Genomic DNA, 26,447 nt, shown 5'->3' with positions numbered 1-26,447 from the left:
CACTTCCCTCATCAGCAGAGGCCCCATGGGTTTTCTCTGCAGAATTTTCATAGCATTGTCACTCGCGTGAACTGTCTAGCACCAAACAGCAGTCTCTCATGTGCTCCATGATGTCTTATGTATTTCCATTTTATTTTTCCACGCTTAAAGCTCTTGAGTCAAGGGCCACATCTGAAAAGCATCTACCATATAATTATTCAGCAACTGCTTGTTGATGACGTTTTTAGGCCTTAGACCAGTATTGAAATACCTAACTATTTATGCAGTTCATCAGTACAAGATAAAATATTAGATGCCTTTTCTTTAAGCTATAGAGGTCAAAGAAGTCAAATACAGTATCTTCAGGAGGAAAATGTTACAAAAAGCTTCATTATATTCAAGCTTCTTGTAGAAGGCTACTATTGGCAAGAAGGAAGACTGTTCTTTGTTCTTCAGTATACTATTTTCTTTTTGTCGACTTTCTTATTCAGAACACTGGCAACAGTAGCTTTTTACTTGTTTTGTTTTGCAATACTGGTGTGGAGGTTCATGTAATGTAAGTGTTTTACTATTTATTCAAGTGCTGTATTGATTTTTTTTTATAAGACCTTATTTTTTTAGAGTAGTTTTAGGTTTACCGGAAAATTGAGAGGAAGGTACAGAGATTTCCTGTATACCCTCCGCCCTATGCATGACCTCCCCCACTAGCAACATCCCCCACTGGAGTGGGGCACTTGTTACAGTTGGTGAGCCTGCGCTGACACATCATAACCACCCAGAGTCCACAGCTTACATTAGGGGTCCCTCTTCCTGTACATTCAGTGACTTTGGACAAATGTATAATGGCATGTATCCACCATTAGAGTATTGTACAGAGTAGGTTAACTGCCTTAAAAATCCTCTGCTCCAACTCTTCATCCCTTTCTCTCTCACCACCCCAACTCGTGGCAGCCACTGATCTTTTTACTATCTCCATAGTTTCGCCTTTTTGAGAAGGTCATAGAGTTTGACTCCTACAGCATACAGCCTTTTCAGATTGGCTTCTTTCCCTTAGTAATATCCATTTAAAGTTCCTCCATGTCTTTATGGCCAATAGCCCGTTTCTTTTTAGCACCAAATAATATTTCATTGTCTGGATGTACCAGTTTATCCATTTACATTTGGATTCCAAGTTTTAGGAATTATGAATAAAACTGCTGTAAATACCTGTGTGCAGGTTTTTGTATGCACATAGTTTTCAGCTCCTTTGGATAGATACCAAGGAGCACAATTGCTGGACTATAATTCATATTTTTGTTCTGATCTTTGTGGCCTGTGCATTTAAAAATATATGTTATCATTTGTCTAAGACTGTGAGCACCTAAAAGTTAAAGACTGTATCTCTGTTTTTTATAAGCTGGCATATGAAATGAGAAGTCTAGCACATATTTTGACTCTATTATTCAATTTTTAACTTAATTTCTCAGAGTGTCAACGTGTCATCTGTTTAGTGTGGAGTCCACCATCTCTAATATACCTTTTAATCTTTGATTTAATCTTAGAACTCATTGACAGCTGGCAGCTTTTAAGAAAAAAGCCTGAGGTTAGATAGGAGGGACTTGAATTTCCAGATTTCCAAAGAAGCAATAGGAGGTGCTACTTGTAGCTATTTCTTTCTTTTTGGCTTTTCATCCTGGCTTATTTCCATAAAGCTGAAACATTACCATCTTAGAATTAGAAGAGATCTGAAGTCATTTCACAAATAACTTCTGTCCCAATACAAAAACCTCTTCAGTAGTACCTCTGGCAGATAATTTTCCACCCTCTCTTTAATTATTTCCAACAGTGAGGAGCCTGAGGGTTTCTGAGACAATATACTTTTATTGAGTAGTTTTTAGGGTCTGAAAGTAATTCCTTTTACTGGGCCAAAATATGCCTTCCTGTACTTCTGCTCACGAGCAGTGGTCCTGCCCTCTGGAACCAGAGAGTAAGTACACTGAGAGAAATAATCTTACTAGGTTTAATAATATCTATAAGCTATCTCTCTTTTTGCACCTTTCCCCTTCGTTCCCCAACTCTTCTTTATTTTTTAAGATTTTATTTATTTATTTGAGAGAGAGAGAATGAGAGACAGAGAGCGCGAGAGGGAAGAGGGTCAGAGGGAGAAGCAGACCCCCCGCTGAGCAGGGAGCCCGATGTGGGACTCGATCCTGGGACTCCAGGATCATGACCTGAGCCGAAGGCAGTTGCTCAACCAACTGAGCCACCCAGGCGCCCCACAACTCTTCTTTATTAGGCTAGACACCACTTCACTTAGCTATTCCTATGACAAGCTTCAAGTCTCCTGGAAAAATTAATTCATTAAAAGTACGAGTTCTTGGAAGTTTTTTTTTCCCTCATATCTGTGGCTGGCTTAAGGTCTCATGCATAGTAGATACTTTCACATAGATGAATAACTTACAGGAAATCAATGGTTTTCCTTTTTTCCCCTAAATCTTTTCTTTCCAGCTTTATTGCAATATAGTTGACATATAATATAAACATTGTGTATGTTTGTGTACACACAGGATGTATATGTAGTGATTTGATACACATGTATATAGTGAAATGATTACTACAATAAGGTTGGTTAACACATCCTCTATCTCGCATGATTATCATTTTGTGTGGTGTGGTTGTGAGAACATTTAAGATTTACTATCTTAGCAACTTTAAGTATATAATACAATATTGTTGACTACAATCACCAGGCTGTACATTAGATGCCCAGAACTTATTCATCTTGTAACTGGAGGTTTGTATCCTTTGACCAGCATCTTCCTATTTCTCCCATCCCCCAGCCCCTGCCAACCACGAATCTAACTTTGTTTCCATGAGTTCAGTTTTTTTAGATTTCACATATAAGTGGTATCATACAGTATTGGTCTCCCTCTGTCTGACTTGTTTCATTTAGCATAATGCTCTCAAGGTTCATTCCTGTTGTTGCAAATGGCAGGATTTCCTTCCTTTTTATGGCTAAATTCCATTCCATTGGCTCTGTGTGTATTTATCTATCTCACATTTGCTTTATCCATTCATTCATCAGTGGACGCTTAGGTTGTTTTCTTGTCTTGGCTATTGTGAATAATGCTGCAATGAACGTGAAGTACAGATATTTCTTTGAGATAGAAATTTATTTCATTTCTTTTGGGTTTATACTCAGAAGTGGGATTGCTGGATCATATGGTAGCTATATTTTTCATTTTTTGAGGAACCTCTATTCTGTTTTCCACAGTGGCTGCACCAGTTTACATTCCCACCAGCAGTGCACATGGGTTCCCTTTTCTCTACATCCTTGCCAGCATTTGTTATCTCTTGTCTTTTTGATGATAGCTATTCTTACAGAAGTGAATTGATATCTCATTGTGGTTCTGATTTATATTTCCCTGATGATTAGTGACATTAAGTACCTTTTCATGTACTTGCCCATTTGTATGTCTCATTTAGGAAAATGTCTTTGGAGGTCCTCTGCCCTTTTAAAAATCAGATTTTTTTTTTAACTTTTGAGTTTTGAGTTCCTTATATTTTGGATATTAACCCCTAAATCTGATATATGGTTTGCATATTTTTTTCTCCCATTCCATAGGTTGCCTTTTCATTTTGTTACTTATTTCTTTTGCTATACAGTAGCTTTTTCATTTAATGTAGTTGATTTTTGTTGCTTGTGCTTTTGGTGTCATATCCAGAAAAATCATAGCTAATGTCAAGGAGCTTTTTTCTATGTTCCCTTCTAGAAATTTTACAGTTTTAGGTCTTACATTTACATCCTTAATTCATTTTGAGTTAATTTTTATAAGTGTTGTAAGATAGAGATCCAATATCATTCTTTTGCATGTGGCTGTCTAGTTTTCCCAAGCACCATTTATTGAAAAGACTGTCCTTTCCCCATTGAGTATTTTGGCTCCCTTGTCAAATGTTAGTTGACCTTATATGAGTGGATTGATTTCTGGGCTCTCACTTTTGTTCCATTGTTCTGTGCATCTGTTTTTATGCTAATACCATACTGTTTTGATTATTACAGCTTTGTAATATAGTTTAAAATCAGGACGTGTGTTACCTCCAGCTGTGTTCTTTCTCAAGATTGTTTTTTCTACTCAGTCTTTTGTGGTTCCATATGAATTTTAGGATTGTATTTTCTATTTCTGTGAAAATTGCCATTGGAATTTTGATAGAGATTATATTAAATCTATAAATGGCTTTGGGTAAAATAGACATTTTAACAATATTAACTCTTTGAATTTATGAACACAGATATCTTTCCATTTATTTGTGTCTTTTTCAACTTACTTCCTTACTGTCTTAGAGGTTTCATTGTACAGATCTTTCTCCTCCTTGGTTAAATTTATTCCTGGGTATTTTATTGTTTTTGATGTTATTGTAAATGGATAATTTTCTTTATTTCTTTTTCAGATAGCTCATTGTTAGTGTATAGAAATGCATAGAATGATTTTTGTATGTTGACTTTTTTATCCTGAAACTTCACTGAATTTGTTCATTGGTTCTAAAAGGTTGTTGTTTTTTGTTTTGTTTTTTGGTTAGAATTTCAAGTTGAAGATAACAGAGAATAAAAGATTATATCAGATGAATATACTGGGTTTGTATGTTAGCAATAAGAGGGAGTAGCTTACAGTCTGACTATACAGTAGGGTAGTCAGAGTGGCATGCCTAGAGCCGCATATTGTGTTGAGCATATAACCAGAAAATACCGGGGCAGCTGCACTTAATACTTCTTGTGAGAGAATGGGAATATCTTCTCCTGAAAAAATTATTACTTTTGCTTTTGTGAAGTTAGTAGAAGAGAATGACAGTGATTACTTTGAGCAGATGTTTAAATACTTTTATCATATGTAAGTAAAGTCAGTTTATGATTGAGCCTTTCCCTGTGTAAATATATACTAGGAAGGCATTTGGAAGTAGTAAGTGGACAGTCAGAAATATAGAAGATGTCAAGAGAAGATTCATTCTCCTATATTCTTTGTAGCACAGTTGTCTAATAAGCTCTTTAGAACCACAGTAGTTGATCTGGATATTTAGGGATTTTTTTTTTCCCAAAGACAAAGATGGTATTGCTACTTTTCTTTTCCCTCTCCCTCTGTAGAAACATTCTAAATACCAAGTGGGGTTTTGTTTTTTTTTTTTTAATATATATATGTTTAAATTTTTATCTGAGTTGGCTCCATACCCAAGGTGGGGTTCAGACTCACAACACTGAGATAGAGTCACACGCTCCACTGACTGAGCCAGCCAGGCGCCCAGGTATTTTTCTAAGAGGGAATTTTCTAGCTGTTTTAACTGGAAGTAAAGACTTTATTTGGGGGATGCCTGGGTGGCTCAGTCGTTAAGCGTCTGCCTTCGGCTCAGGTCATGATCCCAGGGTCCTGGGATCAAGCACTGCATTGGGGCTCCCTGCTCCGCAGGGAGCCTGCTTCTCCCTCCCCCACTGCCCCTGCTTGTGTTCCCTCTCTCGCTGTGTCTCTCTCTGTCAAATAAATAAATAAAATCTTTTTAAAAAAAAGACTTTATTTGGATAATTTAGCTGATGCAGTCATACATTTCTCTAATATTATGAAGTATCACTCTCCTTAATCACATTTTTATAATTTTCATTATTGACTGATTATACTACTTATTCATAGAAAAGTATAAAAGAAGCTAATATCCCCAGGACCTCAACATAAATACTAAGCATTTTCTTATAGCTTTTTTCTTTGTTTCTCTTTTAGAAATATTTCTCTTTTCTATTTTAGAAAAAGTAAAAAGAAGACTTTCAAACACTAGTAGTATGTTAAAAGTTATCTCAGAATATTGTGTATGAATTTTAAGAATCTACTTTTTTCTTTCACCACTGTATACTCCATGAATTTCTATTCAGAAATGTTTAGCCTGTTTAAGGTGTGTATTGGGAGCCTCTGGGTCTTGGAACAGAGGGTTCTTAAAATCTTACTGGTGCCATGGTTCTGAACAGTGATTCTCTGTGATTCTCAGGCACCTGGTGGCTCAGTCATTAAGTGTCTGCCTTTGGCTCAGGTCATGGTCCAGGGGTCCTGGGATTGAGCCCGTCGGGCTCCCTGCTCGGCAGGGAGCCTGCTTCTCCCTCTCCCACTCCCACTGCTTGTGTTCCCTCTCTCACTTTCTCTCTCTCTCTCTGTCAAAAAATAAATAAAATCTTTAAAAAAAAAAAGAATAGTGATTCTCAAAGTATGGTCTGGGGGTTCCTAGAGCTCTTTGAGACTCTTGGGAAGTCCTTGAGATGAACATTACTGCCAGAATAATTCTAAGATGTTATTTTTCTTTTTTATTCTTATTCTCTTTTTAGTGTACAGTGGAATTTTCCAGAGGCTTCAGAGCTCCATGATGTGTATTATTGCAACAGCCTGAATACTGAAGCAGCTATGAGAATCCAGCAGTATTCTATTAAACAAAACATTAAAGACATTTGCCAAAAGAAAAGAAAAAGCCTTTCTTTTCACTTTGTTTTGGAAAAGATGGTTCTTTTTCATAAAAATATTTGTGTTAACATATAATGAATTTATTGCCACCTTTTAAATGATTTAGTAAATATTTTTTAACATTCCTCAGTTTTATTTTATAGAGCAGTAAATAGTGATAGCTATAACCTTGAAACAATGTATGGAATCTCAATTTTTCAGTGTTCAGGGCTTCTGATACTGAAAAAATTAAGAATCACTAGTGTAGAAAAAGACTGATGGAAAAACCTAAGCCCTTCCTTACATCCTTGTTCTTTAGGTCTCTTTTTAGAATATCATTCTTTGTGCTCGCTTCGGCAGCACATATACTAGAATATCATTCTTTGTTTTTTAGAGATCAAGGGACTTAGAGTTCTATTTCTGTCTCAGATTCTTCCCTGGAACTAAGAAGCTTGTCAGTCTTCCAAAAATAACAATTCTTTGTTTTTTCCTTTTTAGATTTGATGGTAGAGTGGTGGCAAAGCTCCCTTTCACTCCTCTTTCCTATATCCAAGGACTGTCTCATCGAAACCTGCTAGGGGATGACACCACAGACTGTTCCTTCATTTTTCTGTATATTCTTTGTACCATGTCAATTCGACAGGTGAGTGACCATATCCAGTATTAAATACATTCATTCTTCCTTGCTCTCACACCCTAAATTAGCCTTTACTTCTTTTAATACTAGAAATGTTGTAGAATCCCAGTGGATCCTCTAGAGCTGTTTTGTTTGTTTATTTGTTTGTTTGTTTATTTAAAAGATTATATTCATTTATTTGACACAGAGAGAGCACAAGTAGGCAGAATGGCAGGCTGAGGGAGAGAGAGAAGCACTCTCCTCGCTGAGCAGAGAGCCCTACACGGGGCCGATCCCAGGAACCTGGGATCACAACCTAAGCTGAAGGCAGACGCTTAACCAACCTAACCTCTAAAGCTGTTTTAAATGTGTATAGGTCTAGATTACTGATCCATTGGGGTGAGAAGTAGCCATAAAACCAAACATGGTTTCCATATCCCATTTTTAGAGCTCTTAGGTTCCTTCTTCATTACAACCATCTAAAGAAACAAAAGTGAAGAACGGGTTTGGTCTTCTCAGTATCATTTCTTTTTTTCTTTTCCTTTTTTTTTTTAAGATTTTATTTATTTGAGAGAGAGAGAGAGAGGGAGGGAGAGCACAGAGGAGAATTAGAGGGAGAAGCAGCTCCCCACTGAGCAGAGAGCCCGACATGGGGCTCAATCCCAGGACCCTGAGATTATGACCTGAGCCGAAGGCAGATGCTTTACCTACTGAGCCACCCAGGCGCCCCAGTATCATTTCTTCTCTATTATACTCCAGTGCCTTTTGGCACTTCAGGAACACAAATAAATGTAATAATTTGATGATTTTAGGTTATTCACAGTTGAGATACTCAAGTCTGTGTTACAGAATTTACATTTGGCCACCACGATTATCACACATTCATAATGAAAAACAGTGAGAGCCAAGACAGAAGTATAGATGGTTGAAAGAGCCCAGAGAGAAACCTAACATTTGATTAGTGGGGGTAGATTCAGGCAGAAAGGTTTAGAGAATGAAGTAGTTTTTGAAATGGGACTTTAAAAAGTGAGAAGGGTTAATTAAAGTCTCTGGCTTAAGAACTTTTTATATTTCAGCTTTGAACACACTGCCGTTCAGCAGGCATTGCCATGGGGAAGTTGGCACATGAGACTTGTATTTCTTCTTCTTCTGAATACTGTCAACGGCAGCAGATTTTTTGGTTGGCCTGGCATGTGAGAATAAGTAGGAAATGGAATTATGGTTTGAAGCTTGCAAAGATCTTCATGATCTTACTGCTTAATGTTTTCCCCACCTCATCTCTCATCCAACACTCCAGCCATTCTGACTTGCCTGACAGATTCCATGTCCCACTCACCCAGATTGACTTTTTGTGAATGCTCTTCCTTCTGTCTGGCTGCCTCCCACCTCCTCCTTTTGTAGATTAAATGCAGCCAGGTCTCAGGACTTCCTGGCATCATTTTCTGACACTTAACTGCTTTCTGAAGGATAGATGTGAGAGAGGAGCCTGATAAGGTGGAGAAAAATACCAGAAGACTATCTGAATTGTCTAGCAAAAAATCATTATGTTCTGAACTATTGCTATGATGAGAGGGATGAAAAAGAGGGGGCAAAGTTGAGACGTACAGGGAGGTAAAGCAGGAGAAAGGAGAAACTAACTCAAGGCCCAGGTGTGGCTTTGGTGACCAAATGGAGACTCGTCTCAGGAAGAGGGGAGGAAGAGAGGAACGAAGAGTAGGCTGGTTAGAAGATGAGCGGTTGGAGATGTTTACAGAGCAGCTGAGTGGGTGTGTCCACCAGAAGTTGTGTTCTTGTGTAGCTGAGGTGTGTGCTACACCTTTCAAGAATGTCTCTGTAGTGAAGCATTTTATTTAGTCTATCTAAACATGAAAACCAAGACAATGACAACATAGATCTCTTTTGTTGGTGTAGCAGCGGTCCGGTTGATTTCCAGAACATTGCTCTTAAATTTGATTATTTAAATCTGAAATTTTTAATTGTAGCTTTTGTCCAAATGTTAATAAAACACAATGATGTATACATTCTACTTTAAGCAACTAAGAACAATTCTACTTTAAATTACATTCAGATATTACTACTTTATGTGTGATGGCTCACAGTAGTCATTTTAGATGCACCATTTGCATTGGTACCTGGACATTGCTACCTAGAAATCACTGTCTGAAACCATAGAGTTTTTAAAATGAAAGAAATGTTAAGAATGATCGTTGAGAAAGTTCAGCTCAAGCTGGTCTTTAAACTCCTTTCTGTTATTTCAAAGAGTCTGGTGAGGTATTTGTTTAGCAGTTAATTTTATCAGGAATGCAATACTCATTTACGTGGTGGTCAGCAAATTTTTTGTTAAGGTCTGGATCGTAAATATTTTTGTATTTCCTTTTCAGACCAGACCATACACTCTGTTGTAACTACTCAACTCTGCCATTACAGTATGAAAACAGTCCTAGACAGTATGTAAATGAGTGAGTGTGGCTGTGTTCCAGCAAAACTTTATTTATAAAACCGGGCAGGGGTCCAGCCATAGTTTGCTAATCCCTGAAGGTTCAGTCAGAGACTGTTGTAACTACTCAGCTCTGCCATTAGAGTATGAAAGCAGCCATAGACAGTGTGGAAATGAGTATGACTGTATTCCAATAAACCTTTATTTATAAAAACAGGCAGTGGACCAGCATGATATGCTAACCCCTGAGAACCATAGTGTACAATATGTGCTATAAAGTTAAAATAGAAACAGTAGATCCTAGACTGGCACAGCTTAATAAAGTAATTGCTTACTGAGTACAGAGAAAGGGAGGAAAGGGGCAGCAAACCTCCCCCCTCCACACACACGCATATAGTCAGTGTATTTTGAGCCAGGAAGAATGCATACTCGTAATTTTTTTTTTTAAAGATTTTATTTATTTATTTGACAGAGAGAGATACAGCGAGAGAGGGAACACAAGCAGGGGGAGTGGGAGAGGGAGAAGTAGGCTTCTGGCTGAGCAGGGAGCCTGATGCGGGGCTCGATCCCAGGACCCCGGGGTCATGACCTGAGCCGAAGGCAGACGCTTAATAACTTAGCCACCTAGGCGCCCCCATACTCATAATTTTTATTTCTACTTGTCCCATTCCATATACTGATATTAATAAGAGAAAAATACGGAAGAGCTATAGTATTGCATAGCTAACATAACCGTGTTGTATTTGAAAGATTTCTTTCTTTTGCTATATAGTTTTCTTCCCCAAGATTAATGGTGAGTTCTAACTTGTTGCTGCATCCTGAGTGGTGCTCGTCTTGGGTGGTTAACTTTATTACTCCAATTTTAAACAAGGTATTCTAATATATTAAAAGTCTTAGAAAAATTACCGAAGTGACCTACTTTTATAATTTTTTATTTTACTAGCTGCATATGGTTTCTGTACCTGTTCCTTGCTAATTGTTGTTAGCATATGTACTGGAGGATTATGAACTTCTATCCAGTCTGACATACCTTAGCATTTGAAGTGTTACTATGAAAAATATGCTTCTGTCTTTGAATTAAAATGCTTGTTTTATTTCCATGTTTTGTTTTGTTGTTTATTTACTTTTTAGGATCTTAGGTTACATGGTACTTGTGAAGATGCCTGTGAAGTGAGCAGCCATAAAATAGGAGGCTTTCAGAAATTCAAATTATAGACGTACTGTGATTTCCCCAGTGAGGCCATTCTTAGGCAAAGAAGTAAGCCACTTGGTTTTAGATATACACTGTGGCATAAAGTAGTTTTAAGAGAACATAATGAATTGGGGGTTTTTGTTTGCTTGTTTCGGGATTCAAAGTGGAGTGAGTAATGGAGAAACTAATATAGAATGATTCAAGTTTCCATAATGATTGGTCATATTCTTCATTATAGGAGCTTTGTTTCTCTGTTTTTGTCTACTTGTTATTTTTATCTATATTTTCTCCTTTCCTCGCCAACTCTTTCAAGGTAGTGATTTCTTAATTGTTTCTGTATACCTTAAAGTATCTATGTACCTATGTATAATACATAGTATGCACCTGAGAAGTGTATATTACACGAATAGTAGGTGCTACACCAAAATGGGAGTTTATAAACTTGGCAAACTGGGGTTAGACCATTTTTTATTCCCAAAGCAAGGTATGAAAATGCATGTTTCTGCCAACCTCACCCACAGAAATTGCTTTTGAGTTTTTACCCATCTGATAGATAAGAATTGCTACCTCGTTGTAGCTTTCATTTGCACTTTGGATTGAGCATCCCTGTTTGTCTAAGAGCTGTTCATAGACTCTTTTCTTCCTTTGGTGGCAAGAGACTTTGTATGCCTTTTGCCTATTTCTCTGTTGGGTTGTTGGTCTTTTTCTGAATTTTTAGCTCCTATGTAGGAGATAAGCCCTCTCTGGGTGCTGTAAGTTGCACATAATTTTTCCAGTTTGTCATTTGTGTTTCAGTTTTACTTACAGTGGTATTTGCCACACAAAATTTTGTTTGTTGGATTTTTTTTTCTTTTTCGATCAAATTTGTCTTTTATGGCTTTTGGATTTTGAATTATGGTTAGAAAGTTCTTCTGCACTCCAAAGTTACAAGGAAATTCATCCTTGTTTTCTATTAGTACTTTTTTGGTTTCATTTTTTGCATTTAAATGATGAGCCAACTTATTTGGAATTCATACTGGTGTACCTTATTTTTTCTTTGCTCTCTTCTACTTTGCCAACTATTACGTGATTTTTAGGAAGGAAAACATAAAAACATGGATTCATTTGAGATCACAGTTTGCCTACTTCTTTTTTTTTTTTTTTTTCCAAAAACTAAGAAGCCAAAAGGTCAAAAGAATACAGTGAGGTGAATGATTGGTCTTGAATCTGGTATCCATGTGAATATCACAAATCCCTGCCAATAGCCTAATAGTATTTTGTCTGGAGTGCCTATCTAAATTCACCTTTGAAATGTGAAGGTCTGTTCAGTCCCGGTGACAAGTGTTTGAGTGGAGGCACTCCTCCTTTCTTCACACCTTGTTTAGATAAGAGATCTTTTGAAATGTGCTAGTGTCATAGGGTGGGCTAGGCAGTGTGATCTGAACCCTTAGAGTAAAAAATGTGGAGGAGTAGGCCAAACTATAAATGTCATGCCTTGAGAGTCTCAAGGGGTTAAACTTAACCAGTGTGACTGCCTGCGGTAGCCAAATTCCTGCAGAATCCTCCAGCTAATCCTCTCTTAGGTCCAGACGCTACTTTCTGGTTTCCTATATTCAGTAATTCCAGTGCTGTTGATCTTTCTCATTTATTGTGTTAAAATAGACATAAAATTTACTATTTAACCATTTTCAACTGGACAGTTCTATGGCATTAAGTAGATTTACATTGTTGTACAACCGTCACCACCATCCATCTTAAAACTTTTTCATCTGGGGCACCTGGGTGGCTCAGTTGTTAAGCGTCTGCCTTGGGCTCAGGTCATGATCCCAGGGTCCTGGGATCGAGCCACTCCCCCTGCTTGTGTTCCTGCTCTCTCGCTCTCTCTCTCTCTCTCTGTCAAATAAATAAAATATTTAAAAAAAAAAACGTTTTCATTTTCCTACATTGAAAATCCTACACTGATTCTCCATTACCCCTACCCCTCAATCCCTGGCAACCACCATTCTACTTTCTGTCTCTGCAAATTTGGCCATTCATATTTGTGGATTTGATTTCATGTAAGTAGAATCATATAATATTTGTCCTTTTGTGACTAGAATGTTTTCAGGGTTCATCCATGTTGTACCATGTATCAGAATTTCCTTCCTTTTCTAAGGCCAAATAATACCTCATTGTATGTGTAGACCCCATCTTGTTTATCCATTCATCTGTCAGTGGACCCTGGGCTGCTTCCACTTTTTGCCCGTTGTGAGTAATGCTACTGTGAGCATGGTATATCAATGTCTGTTTGAGTTCCTGCTTTCACTTCTTTGGGGTATATACCCAGAAGTAGAATTGTTGGGTCATGCTGCAATTCCATGTTTAATTTTTTGAGGATTCCCCAGCTGGTTTCACAGCTACTGCATCGTTTTACCCACGACTGTTCATCTTAAGCCTTCAGTTCACCACCAACCTGAGACCATGTATTAAAGGATAATTTTTCATGTTTTCGTTTCAGTGAATAAAACCATAATTTCATTAGATCAGGGTTAATTTTTATGCTAAACATGTAAAAACCATGTATATTTTATGCAGGTTACCTCTAGCATTGGGGGTGGCCTTGCATGTTTTAACAGAGAAGTCTTCTGATAGTAAATTAGAGTATAACATCTAAGAGAATGAGAAACATTTCTGTTATTAGTGCCTTGAAACTGTCAGTAGTTTAATTACTAAAGTGATTAGATACTTTGACCACTTGGTTTCCTGAATTTATGTTTGTTTTTTTTTTAATTTTTTAAAATATTTTATTTATTTATTTGACAGAGAGAGAGACAGCAAGAGCAGGAACACAAGCAGGGGGAGTGGGAGAGGGAAGAAGCAGGCTTCCCGCCGAGGAGGGAGCCTAATGTGGGCTCAATCCCAGGACCCTGGGATCATGACCTGAGCCGAAGGCAGATGCTTAACAACTGAGCCACCCAGGCGCCCCCTGAATTTATGTTTTTAAAGTCTTTTATTTGTGAAACATTATGACTATATTTACATGTGTCAGCAACATCTCTACAGTGTTAACCAGAATCCACTTCCTTTACTAAATATGAGTGATGGTGTAATTAAACCAACTAGCTCTATTCCCTTCATGACAATAATGCTCCCCTTATTATGATGGAGGTATAATATTAGGATGAGTTAAGGGCATCTCTCTGCTTCAGTCATCTTCCCCCGTCCTTAAGAGATCATTATCACATTAGTAATAATTCCTTGATAGAGTGTTCATTTATTCACTCAACAAAATTGAGCACAGACAGGTATCAGGCTCTGTGCTGGGTGCTTATTATACAGTTTTAAACAAAACTGACACATAATTATGGTCCTTGACTTCATGGAACCTTTGTTTCTTTTGAAATTAAAAGGTTACTTTTTCTCCCAATAGCTTCACTTAAAAAATCATTATCAAATATGAGGGTATAGAAATACATTTAGGGGCGCCTGGGTGGCTCAATCGTTAAGCGTCTGCCTTCGGCTCAGGTCAGGATCCCGGGGTCCTGGGATCGAGCCCCACATCGGGCTCCCTGCTCCGCGGGAAGCCTGCTTCTCCCTCTCCCACTCCCCCTGCTTGTGTTCCTTCTCTGGCTGTATCTCTCTCTCTCAAATAAGTAAATAAAATCTTTAAAAAAAAAAACATTTAAAATTAATTTTTTTTAATTTTTTATTTACTTATTTGAGAGAGTGAGTGAGAGAGAGACAGAGAGAGAAGGAGCAGGGGGAGGGGCAGAGGACGAGGGAGAAGCAGACTCCCCACTGAGCAGGGAGCCAGACATGGGGCTCAATCCTGGGACTCCAGGATCATGACCTGAGCCGAAGGCAGGCACTTAACCAGCTGAACCACCCAGGTGCCCCTAAAATTATTTCTATTATATTAGTCATTCAGAGTAGAAGCAGATGAAACCGAGGTTGAACTTTGAACCTAAACTAACACAATTTTATGACGTATTACTGGTTCACGTAAGTATTTGTGAATCCGGTTTTCATCTTGTACATATTTTTTCCCATGCTAGGATGTTATTAATTAAATGATTCACCATTGCCTTAAGAGGTTTCAAGGGAAAGCAAAAATAATGCTATACTGATCATGTAATAGATTTTAAGACACATTCCTACTTCAGAAACTTTTTTTTTTTAAGATTTTATTTATTTATTTGACAGAGACAGCGAGAGGGAACACAAGCAGGGGGAGTGAGAGAGGGAGAAGCAGGCTTCCTGCTGAGCAGAAAGCCCGATGTGGGGCTCAATCCCAGGACCCTGGGATCAAGACCTGAGCCAAAGGCAGAAGCTTAACGACTGAGCCACCCAGGTGCCCTACTTCAGAAACTTTAAAGTGATGGGGAGAGAGGAGGAATGCATTGGAAGGTTGAGGAGATACAGTGTTTGGGGTAAAACACCAGTGTTTGAATCTTGTTGCTACTTTATTGGCTAAGTATCCTTGGGAATGTCAACCTCTTGGAGTCTCTCTGAGTCTCAGTTTTCACAAAGGTGAAAGGGGGTTGGTGGACAACCTCACCATGTTATGATAATCAGAAGACAGTGACACAGAATGTTAGCAGTTCTTAGGATCACATTTTTTTAAAAGATCTATTAGTGCCCCCTCCTCTGGGGTATCAAAAACTAATTATGTACTGTAGGGTGACTAACAATAAAATAAAATAAAAAATAAATAAAATTAATATTTGTTCCCCAGTCCAAGATAGGATAAAGTTGCTTTTTATAGATTGAAACAGGGTGATACGTCATTAACTGAAAATAAATCTAATTACCTTTTCTCATTTTATCTTTCTCCTTTTTTAAAATTCCTTAGTGCTTAGTGATTAAATGATTAGCTGCCTTGACCTTCACACCACCAACTATTTCTTTTGTGTGAATTTGCAGCAGCGGAAATGGTAGGTCGGCCAGCTTCCAGCAGGGGTGTTAAGTTAGTCCAGGGTAGTGACGGAATTCAAGAATAGAAGGAAATTTCCTTAATTCCCAAAATTAAAATACTTGCTTTTTTTTATTTTCTTCTTCTTATGAATTAGTAATAGATTGTGTAAATGGCGATCTCCTCTATAAAAAGTACTCTAAATCTCAGTAAAAACCCAAATAAACTTACCTGGTAAACAGCTAAGGGGAAACTGGCTTATTCTTATGAATTTATAGAACTGTAAAACCTATGAATGGAATTCTCTTTCTTTTGAAAGCAAAAAGAAAAAAAAAATAAAACTTTTCCATTCTTCCTCAGAACCAGAAAAGTTCTGAGGAAGAATGGAAGAGTTTTATTTTTTTTTCTTTCTTCACCCATATCTTAACATATAACTTTATGTATGTATGACTGTATCTGAAAAAGTATCGTGAGAATTTGTCATTGTCTCTTTGAACAGATATATGTGCTCAGGAGAGTGGTAAAAATAAATTTTTATTTTTTTTCACTCTTGGCTTTCTTAAGGCAAAGAATTTTGATGTGCCTTGTGTATGTATAAAAGCAGGTTCTAATTATGTCATGTCAGTATATTTAAAGCCGTCAAAATGAGCAGATCAAATGCCTGCCATCCCCTGTTCCTCATCATTAACATGTGTTACTTGATTTAAGACTTAGAGCTTAGTTCATTAATGTCAGTATAGCTCATCTACAAGCAGAGTGTTTTCATTTTTAGTACTTAGCTTCAAATCAGTTAGAGAATGCAGGTGGTTCGGAAAGTGATAGCTTAACTAGTAAGTGAGAAGAACAGATTATTCGACATTACCTTAACCTGATCTCTTTGTGAATTGTTTCAGTGCATGAGTTCAAGGCTTTATTTAGAATATTGCCTGTCATTGCTGAAGAGTGATTCAAGTCTTTATACAATGCCAGGAATTCTTCTTTGATGCTGAGAGTACAGGGTAAAAAGCAATGGTTTCTACCTTTATGAAATTCATAATCTGTGTGGAAAGACAGACCCGTAAGTAATAGTAGAGTATGATTGATGCCCTTGGTATGTGTGTGCATGTACAAAATGGTATCAGGAAAAAAAAAACATGCTATGGAAGCAAAATGGCTAAGGAATGAAACTAAAATTTTATACAAAGGGGCCATTTTAGTTGTATCTTGTAAGATGAGTAGGGCTTTTCCAATCTTAGAGCATTTTTTTTTAAGATTTTATTTATTTGATAGAGCACAAGTAGGCAGAGCAGCAGACAGAGGGGCAGGCAGAGGGAGAGGAGAAGCAGGCTCCCCGCCGAGCAGAGAGCCCGATGCGGGGCTCGATCCCAGGACCCTGGGACCATGACCTGAGCTGAAGGCAGACGCTTAACGACTGAGCCACCCAGGCGCCCCTCGTTTCAGCATTTTATTTTATTTATTTTTTTAAGATTTTATTTATTTATTTGACAGAGAGAGAGAGAGTGAGAGCAGGAGCACAAGCAGGGGGAGTGAGAGAGGGAGAAGCAGGACTCGATCCCAGGACCCTGGGATCATGACCTGAGCTGAAGGCAGACACTTAACAACTGAGCCACCCAGGCACCCTCCTTTCAGCATTTTAAAATGCCTTTCCACTATCTTCTGGCCTCCATTGTTTTTGATGAGAAGTCTTTCATATCTTTGTATCCCTATAGATAATGTGTCACTTTTCTCTGGCTGCTTTTAGATTTTTTTTTTTTTCTTTAAGTTTGGTTTTCAGCAGTTTGGCTGGATATGCCTAGGGTATTAAATTTTTTTTAAATGCTGCTAGAGTTTTTTTCCTGCCCATTCCTTCTGTCTTCTTTTCTGATTCCAGTTTCTTATATGTCTATCTTTTCAGTATTGTCTAAGAGGACCCTGAAGCTCTGTTTAATTTTTAAAAATCTTTTCCTCTCTGTTCTTTAGATAGGATAGTTTCTGTTAATCTGTGTTTAGTTTACTGACTTCTCTGTCATCCCTCATCTGAGTTAACCTTAAGTGCACACAATGATTTTTAAATTTTGATATATTTTTTAGTTCCAGAATTTCCATTCGGTTCTTTTTTTGGTATCATTTTTCCTTGCTGAGATTTCCTATTTCTTAGTTTATTATGAACATACTTTATGCCCTTTGGCATAGTTATTTAGCTGCTTTATTTTTTTTTAAGATTTTTATTTATTTGAGAGAGAGAGAGAGACAGCACTTGAGAGCAGGGGGTGGGAAGGAGCAGAGGGCAAAGAAGAGAGAGAATCTCAAGCAGACTCTGCGCTGAGCACGGAGCCTGATGTGGGGCTCGATCACATGACCCTGAGATGATGACCTGAGCGAAACCAAGAGTCGGACACTTAACTGACTGAGCCACCCGGGTGCCCCTATTTAGCTGCTTTAAAATACAAACCTTATCTACTGATTGCAACATTTAAATAATCTGAAGATTGGACTCTGTTGCCTGCTTTCTTAAGTATGGGTCAAGTTTCTTGTTTGTTGGTATATCTAATTATTTTGGATTGTATCTTGGACATTGTTATGATAGGTGTCTGTTATTCTTTGGAAAAGTGCTCAGTTTTTTAGTTAAGCAGAAAGTTAACTCGGCACTCAAACTCTATACTCTGTCTCCTTTCTTGTAGGCAGTACCTGAAATCTCAGTTATTTTAGTATCAGCTGGGCTACTTGAAAGCTGTCTCACACTTGCATAGTTTAAGAGATTTGGGCAGAGTTTAAATGTAGTTGTGAACTTCTCCTCTGTTAACTGTTTTCCAGGAGTTTCTCACTCAGTTTTTTTTTTTTTAAGATTTTATCTATTTATTTGTTAGAGAGTGTGGGCGAGAGAGAGTGAGCAAGAAAGAGTGAGCAAGGCTGGGCGCCTGGGTGGCTCAGATGGTTAAGCGTCTGCCTTCAGCTCAGGTCACGATCCCAGAGTCCTGGGATCGAGTCCCACATTGGGCTCCCTGCTCCTTGGGAGCCTGCTTCTCCCTCTGCCTCTCTCTCTCTCTCTGTCTCTCATGAATGAATGAATGAATAAATAAATAAATAAATAAATAAAAAAGAAAATGCACTTTAAAAAAAAAAGAGTGAGCAAGGGTACAAGCAGGGGGAGCTGCAGGCAGAGGGAGAAGCAGGCTCCCTGCTGAGCAAGGAGCCCAATGCGGGACTTCATCCCAGGGCACCGGGGTCACGACCTGAGCCAAAGGCAGACGCTTAACCAACTGAGCCACCCAGGCGTCCCTCTCACTCAGTTTTAAGCTGCTGTGGTCACCCAAATCCCTGTCTTTTGGTTTTTCAAACCAGTGAGACTTAAGTTTCATTCTGAGTTTTAGATACCCCACTCTGTACCAGCCATATCCTACCATTCGTTATAGGATTAAAAATACATACGTGAGTACATATATAATATACAAACGTACATCTTGTCTTCCTGCGCTAAACTACAATTCAGAACATTCTCTTTGACTGATCCTCAGATAAAGGGCTAAACGGGATCTAAGGGAAGTTTTACTGGAAAGATGGTTAGGAGAGAGAGATTTGGATTGTCACTTGATCACCTGACATACCCCCACCCCTCAAAAAAAAAAGACCTTTATTATAAGCAAGGCCTTTAGACAACCTAGGACAGAAAAGTTCATCAGCATTACAAAGGAAGTGGCATTACTCTAGTGCGGATTTGATGTGCTCATGTTCCTTTCAGAATTTTGATTTGCACTTTGCAAAATATGTGTTGAAATCTGCAATATAATTTGTTAGAACATAGTCACATCCTAGAATGCTAGAGCCACAGGGACTTTGGCTTCTTGAAGGTGCTTGATGAGAAGCTTGAAGGGCCCAGCAGGAGGCCTCAGGTCCCTAACAGTATTTTATCTGTTTTCTGTAGTGGGTTTTTTCATGAGATTTTGTTTAAAGAAAGGATTCTGTGGCCTAAAGGGTTGAGAGTGATTGATCTAGTGATCCCCCTTCTTTCCGGGGGTTGGGCAACTGAGATTCGGTAAGGTGAGAAGACTGCCTTATTGCTGCTTTGCCTGGCCTGCCTGTACTGGGACTCAAGTCTTCTGATTGCTGACCCAGTAGTGTTTCAGGTACTCCAGGGTACTGCCATTGTTGTCAGTAAATATTTCATCTCTACATCATTCTCTAAAACATCTAATTTAGTTAGAATGTGAAAACCCTGGGGTTGGTGGGTGGGGCCATCTGAGGTGAATCGGATTTCCATACAGCTTTATGGATCTAGTAAAGATTATGTTACGGCAACTTGATGAGAAATTATAATCAATTGGAAGTGAAGGCTGGTTGTTTGGTGCCAGAGAAACCCAACAAAGAATAAACTAAGGCTTGCCATGGCTGAGTTATTTTAGTTAAATGACTAAGGAATAACATTTAGCAGAATGTGTTTATGGCTAGTGACCTGTGTCTTCCCAAAATATCCAGTTAGCAACCAACAACTTCCTTTTCTTGATCACCGGTTCTTACCCTTTGCAAAGAGGAAGGAACGCAAATCCTGTAATGGTATTTTTCTGGGTTTCCTGCCAATTGAAGGCATGATTATGGGAAAATGTTTTTCCTTTGGTTTTCCCTTCTGACATACATTCCTTAGTTGTTACCCTATTACACAGGACTGGACAGAAATTCAAAATAATTGTTTTATATTTTTCTATAAACTTACCAAATCTTACTGTATTTTGCATGTATATTAAGTATTCTTTCATATCATCTTTATAATATATTAAAGCTTTTGTCTTGGGACGCCTGGGTGGCTTAGTCATTAGGCATCTGCCTTTGGCTCAGGTCGTGATCCCAGGAGCCTGGGATCCAGCTCCACATTGGGCTCCCTGCTCCACGGGAAGCCCGCTTCTCTCTCTCCCTCTATGCCCCCCCCCCCCCCCCGCCTTTTTTTTTTCTCTCCCTGTCTTTTTCTTTTAAATAAAACAATAAAATCTTGAAAAAAAAAAAAAGCTTTTTTTCTTTTAGCAAAATGCATATTTCTAAGCTAAATCTTACTAAGAAGGCCTGAAAAATTGGAGGAAAATTAAGAGATTATAGGAAAGCAGTCAGGTCAAGTTCAATGGATAAGGTTGTTGAAAGACATAATGGAGATACGTATACAAAAGTATCTGCTATAGTGTCATGCTCAGTAAGAATTTATTGAATCACCCTGACAGTTGACTCTTTTTCCTCATCTGCATGTAAGGATAACAAGCCTGCCTTACTGAGCTGTTGTGAGGATTGAATGAGAACATTCATGTGAAGTACTTAGAACAATGCCTAGCCCTTTGAGATAGCACCCATAGAAATATTCGCCTTTATTTTAAATTATCCTGTTTAGGGGCATCTAGGTGGCTCAGTTGGTTAAGCATCTGTCTTCAGCTCAAGTCATGATCCCAGGGTCCTGGGATTGAGCTCTGTGTCAGACTCCATGCTCAGTGGAGAGTCTCCTCCCTCTCCCTCTGCTACCTGCCCTGCTTGTGCTTGCTCGTTCTCTTGCTCTCAAATAAATAAAATCTTTAAAAAAAATTTTAAAAACAGGGGCGCCTTGGTGGCTCAGTCAGTTGAACATCTGCCTTCAGCTCAGGTCATGATCCCAGGGTTCTGGGATCAAGCCCCGCATTGGGCTCCCTGCTCAGCGGGGAGTCTGCTTCTCCCTCTGCCTGCCGCTCCCCTCTCTTTGACAAATAAGTAAAATCTTTAAAAAAATTTTTTTAAATAAATTATCCTGTTTAGCAATATTTCAAAAAGTTGGAGACAAGGAATGAGAAAAGGATATATAAACTTATTTTTTATATATCTTTACAGTTTTTTTTATTTTTAAGATTTTATTTATTTATTTGACAGAGAGAGAGACACAGCGAGAGAGGGAACACAAGCAGGGGGAGTGGGAGAGGGAGAAGCAGGCTTCCCACGGAGCAGGGAACCTTGATGCGGGGCTCGATCCCCAGATCCTGCGATCATGACCTGAGCCGAAGGCAGACGCTTAACGACTGAGCTACCCAGGCGCCCTCTTTACAGTTTTTATATGCATTTTGTATAGACTATTTTTTAGAGCAATTTTAGGTTCCCCACAAACTTGAGCAGAAGGTACAGAGATTTCCCATCTCGTCCCTGCCACCTCATGTGTGCAGTCTCCCCAGCCACACCCCCAGCACCAGAGTGCTGCATTTGTTCTAGTCAGTGAACTTACAGTGACGCTTCATTGTCACCCAGAGTCCATAATTGATTTTAGGGTTCACTCTGGGTGTTGTACATTTTGTGGGTTTGAATTTATATGTGTTTATTTACTTTTTTTAAAAGATTTTATTTAAGAGAGAGAGAGAGAGAGCATGAGCAGGGGTAGGCGGGGCAGAGGAAGAAGCAGACTCTCCACTGAGCAGGGAGCCTGATGCAGGGCTCGATCCCAGGACCCCAAGATCATGACCTGAACCAAAGGCGGACGCTTCACTGGCTCAGTCAGGTGCAGTCAGGCACCCCTGCATTTATTTACTTAACAATGTAACATACTCATGTGCTCATACATAGTCTCATAACACAATGTATTTATAGGTCAGGACTGCCACAAGATCTTTTTTATTACTAAGATAATGATCTCTTCGAGAGTGGTTTAATAGAGGAAAGCTGTACTTTGAATTGTATGTCAGTTCACGTCCTGACTTGTAACCTCTCTGTCTCAACTTCCTCATTTCCAAAGCAAGGATAACTGAGGACTGGCATCTAGTCCTTAGAAAGATTTGTAAACTTTAAGGTGCATAGAAATGTTGGATGGTATTACTGCTGTGGAGAGAGAATGGTGACCTCTTCTTTCTTCTTTCTTACCCATCTTTTTTGCATCTTGAGAGCATCAGTTAGCTCCTACACCAAAAAGACTTCACGGACAGGGAAGCAGAGAAAATTTTATCTAAGAAAACCATCAAAAGCCCTGGGTTCATTTGTGAAACTATAGGAATTTAAACAGATTGTTTAGAATTTCACTAAAGGATAAGATTGCGTGTAGTAAATAGAAAGCATTTATAGTAAAATACAAATACTTGAGTAATGTAACATTGATAAATTTAGTGTTCCCAAAGGAAGCCTGTGACAAGAGCCACAGGAGAACAAAGTATAGAGCTGCCCGGATTTCCATGAACTTCAGCCTTGCCAATAAAGTGTGTCTGTTTTAACGTTTTTGTTGCTGTTTGAGCTCTTCCCCATCTAGAGCACTGGACTTGTGTCCAGTAGTCATTTAGATGCTTTTATTTCATAAATAAGACGTCAACAGTCTACCCTTCAAAATATTTCCTATTTTCCTTTGAGTTGTTTCTTTAAATTGCAGTAAATCTGTAATTTAAAGGGCAGCAGAGGTTTTACACTAGTCTTTGTTTCTAAAATGGTAAGGACTCACTTAATTGGCCCCTGTCTCTACAGAATAACTGATCAAGGATGTCTAGTATATTTTGTCTAGACTGTATTATTGTGTTTGTTAACTAGACAAATGTGTTTATCTGCAGCTAATTCTGTAATGTCTTATTCGTTCAAATTTTATCTTTAAAGTCATTTCCCACAGTGCCTTGCTTAATGCTAGATATATTGTAGGTGGTCAGTAAAGACTTACTGATTAAATAAAAGAAATGGGAAATTAATGACATATCATTTGGTCTTATTGTTTTGTACACCTTTTTAGAAGTAGGCATGAAGGAGTTATTTTTGTTATAAAAGTAATACATTCTCCAGCTTTACTAAGGAGAAGCAGCCTGATCTAATGATTGATTTTTTTTTTCTTAGCTTCTTCCCAGATTTCTTTTTAAAGTAAAGCACAAGGGGGCTGGGGGGATGGGGTAACTGGGTGATGGACATTGGGGAGGGTATGTGTTGTCATGAGCACTGGGTATTATATAAGACTGAGGAATCACAGACCTGTACCCCTGAAACAAATAATACATTATATGTTAATTAAAAAAAAAAAGAAAGCACAAGCTGCAGTATTGTGAGTGTGTGAGTGGATGGATAAATGAATGAATGAAGTTTTTGTGATAAATATAATTTGAATGAGTTCTTAAAGTTGTATCTTCATTTTTATATATTCTGTTATATTCTGACAGTGTGCTATATCAGAAGTATAAACACTCAAATCTGTAGCAGTCCTCATTCCCAGTGATGAGGGACTGAAGGATTGTATACACTTCAGAGAAGGCTGGATATGGGTATTGTCATGGTGCGTTATGTATAGTGGGTGCTCAGTAACTACTGAGTGAGTGTGCGCATGCTCATCTGCCTACCAATGGGCTAGAGTGTGTTCTGAAGACCAGAGCTTTAACATAGGAAGTACTGTATAAGAGCGTCCATCCGATTATGAATCAAAACACATGGGTTTTAATTCTAACTTTGCTCTTCATTTAACTTTGTAATTTTGGACAAACCATCACACTTTTCCAAGTTTTCATTGGAATTCCTCAAATACAAAATGAAAGAATTGAGCAAGAGAAAGTAGATAATCTTTAAGGATTTTTCCCTCTTATGAATGCTGTACAAAATCTTAACACCTGACCTTTAACTGAAGCTCTCCACATTCACAAACCCTCTCACTTCCCTCTTTAGAAAGGCATAGCATTTAACCCCCTCATCATACTCTTCCATTCATGGTTTGCTCTGTGGTATGCCCACACCTGTCTGTTCCTACCAGCTGAGTCATTGCTATTCAAGAGCCTGTATTTATCCTAAAACTGTTTATTCTGGTTTTACTTGTTGGTGTATTTATGTAATTTAATGTTATAGTAAGTAATAAAATACGAATATAAAAAGTGATTTTTATGAGAACTACTTTAATGAAGGTGAATTTTTTTTAAAAACGGCTGAATTGGATATAATGAGACAAGTGAAAAGATGAGGGGAGGTGCTAGAAATCTAGGAGGATTCTGGACTCAAATTGCTTTGCAGGAACCTAAGATCCCTTACCACTGAAAAAACTGAAACTGAGTATTTCAGTTTCAGCTTTAGATGGTGCAGTAATGACTAAATCCAGCTGATGATCCATATTGAGAGAAAAGGCCTTGCTGTAAGAAACAGCTAATGAATATACTTTATATGCTTTGTGTTGAAATAAAAGATTACCTCTTTTAATGATTCTCCACTTGAAAAAATCAGCTTCTGTTGGTTGTGGACCAAGGTCGCATTAGGTGAGAGGGCTTTTACTGTCTTATGACCTCCATTGTGTTGTAGCCTTTTAAAAAGTAACACGGTAGTAATTGTCCTATTTTAGGTCATAATGGTACTTTTAATTTATATGCCTTCTCTTCATATGGGATCTATGTTAACACTCTTCTGTTTATCTCATATTAAAACCCAATTTTAATTCTGTTTTCTTCACAGAACATCCAGAAGATTCTTGGTCTTGCCCCTTCACGAGCTGCCACCAAGCAGGCAGGTGGATTTCTTGGTCCTCCACCTCCTTCTGGGAAGTTCTCTTGAAATCAAGAACTCTGTAATTCCTGTCATTCTTTTTAAACCTTCAAATTAGACTGGCATCTATTTTGTAGCAAGAGCCATAGACAGCCTTAGCACTTGGGCCACTTTCTAGTGCTGAGTTATTTCTAGACTTTTTGGGTATGATTCAAATGAGAATGGCACCCAGCAAACACAATAGTACTTTCAGTCACAGATAAATTTTTAGAAAAATAAGTTTGTTGGTTAGATAAGTTCAGGCATTGTTTATGTAATGAGAAGCAAATAGCATCTTTCTTCTTTGGCTTACATGGATATTTTCTGTGGGCCTGACTCTTAAGTCTGTGCTGTGTGCCATGGAAGTTGGCTCTACATGAGCATTTAGAGATCTGGAAGAAAAATTTAGTTTGTGATATCTTAATTGGAACTATTTGTTGTACATTGTTTCCAAGCCAAATATATGACCCAGGATCAATAAAGACGCCAAAATTTTAGCTATTTCATCTACAAGGTGAGATCTGTTTTGTACCATATTCCTAGATACATGTTTTTAATAATCTGAACATAAACATTGGCCAGGAAGGGCTAAACTCAAAGTTTTAAATGTACTATTTTATTGTACTTGCCTTATAAGCTCAGAATATAGAGTTGTCCTATTATAAGAAATGGAAAGCATGAGAGGAAAGGAGAGAAGTAACTCATGGAAGTATAAAAATGAGGGCCCTTGGCATCCCTTTGAACCCTTCGGTGACTTACGGGATTCTTGGCGAGGCACTCTTAGTCGTCCCCTGGAGGCAAGGTCATAGTTAGAGGTAGGAAGTCTTGCAGAGCTTCCTTTTGGTCACAGTGGCCTTTAGTTCCTGCCGTGTCCCTTTGTAAAGGATGACGGGATGCTTTTATCTTGAACTTCCCCTGCCTAATCCCTGAAATTGGAAATCTTGTATGAAGTGGTACTCTAGTAACAAATACATACATTGATCAGTAGTCTCCTTAGATGCATGTGTTCTTCCAATGAGAGAAGACATGTTATTTGCAAAGTAACAACTGTGAAACATAGCAAATTTCTCAATGGCATAAAATCCAGAAGACAGTGGGATAATATCTTCAAAGCTGAGGAAAATAATTATCAGCCTAGAATTTTATGTACAGCTAAACCATAAGATTGGGGGCAAAACTGGGAGGCAGTATTTTCAGAGCTACAGAATCCAAGATAATTATGAATTTTTAAGGATATATTTCCAGGGCATCTAGCTCACTCAGTAGAGCATGCAACTCTTGATCTCGAGGACATGAGTTTAAGCCCCATGTTGGGCATAGAGCTTTCATATTAAAAAAAGAAATATATTTCCAGGACAGAAAAGAATACCAGGGGGAAGGTGTAGGATATAAGAGACAATGGTCAACACAGAAATTTATAAAATATATGGATAAATTTAAGTGTTTTATGGATTATCTAGTTAAGAATGGCTTCAAGAAAA

The 26,447-nt window shown here is 38.3% G+C and overlaps 1 protein-coding gene across 4 annotated transcripts in view; it reads left to right on the top strand.

Annotated features, from left to right (window-relative positions):
• TMCO1 (transmembrane and coiled-coil domains 1) overlaps positions 1-25,472 on the top strand; it is a 52,651-nt gene extending 27,179 nt beyond the window's left edge. Inside the window, exons 6-9 of one of the 4 annotated variants that reach the window (XR_012375634.1) lie at positions 6,314-6,485; positions 6,924-7,068; positions 10,610-10,736; positions 24,898-25,472. Coding sequence is in view for 3 of the 4 variants with exons in the window: in XM_025892133.2 (XP_025747918.1) it covers positions 6,924-7,068; positions 24,898-24,996 (244 nt within the window). In the remaining variant the exon portion in view is untranslated. The remainder of the gene's footprint in view (positions 1-6,313; positions 6,486-6,923; positions 7,069-10,609; positions 10,737-24,897) is intronic. The other 3 variants (XM_073884074.1, XM_025892133.2, XM_025892135.2) reach the window with 3 other exon arrangements.
• Positions 25,473-26,447: the final 975 nt, after the last annotated feature.

Source organism: Callorhinus ursinus, unplaced genomic scaffold (assembly GCF_003265705.2).
Source record: "Callorhinus ursinus isolate GAN/ISIS: 27379988/994484 unplaced genomic scaffold, GSC_fseal_2.0 scaffold54, whole genome shotgun sequence".
Lineage (NCBI taxonomy): Eukaryota > Metazoa > Chordata > Mammalia > Carnivora > Otariidae > Callorhinus > Callorhinus ursinus.
This window is presented reverse-complemented; position numbering and strand designations above follow the sequence as displayed.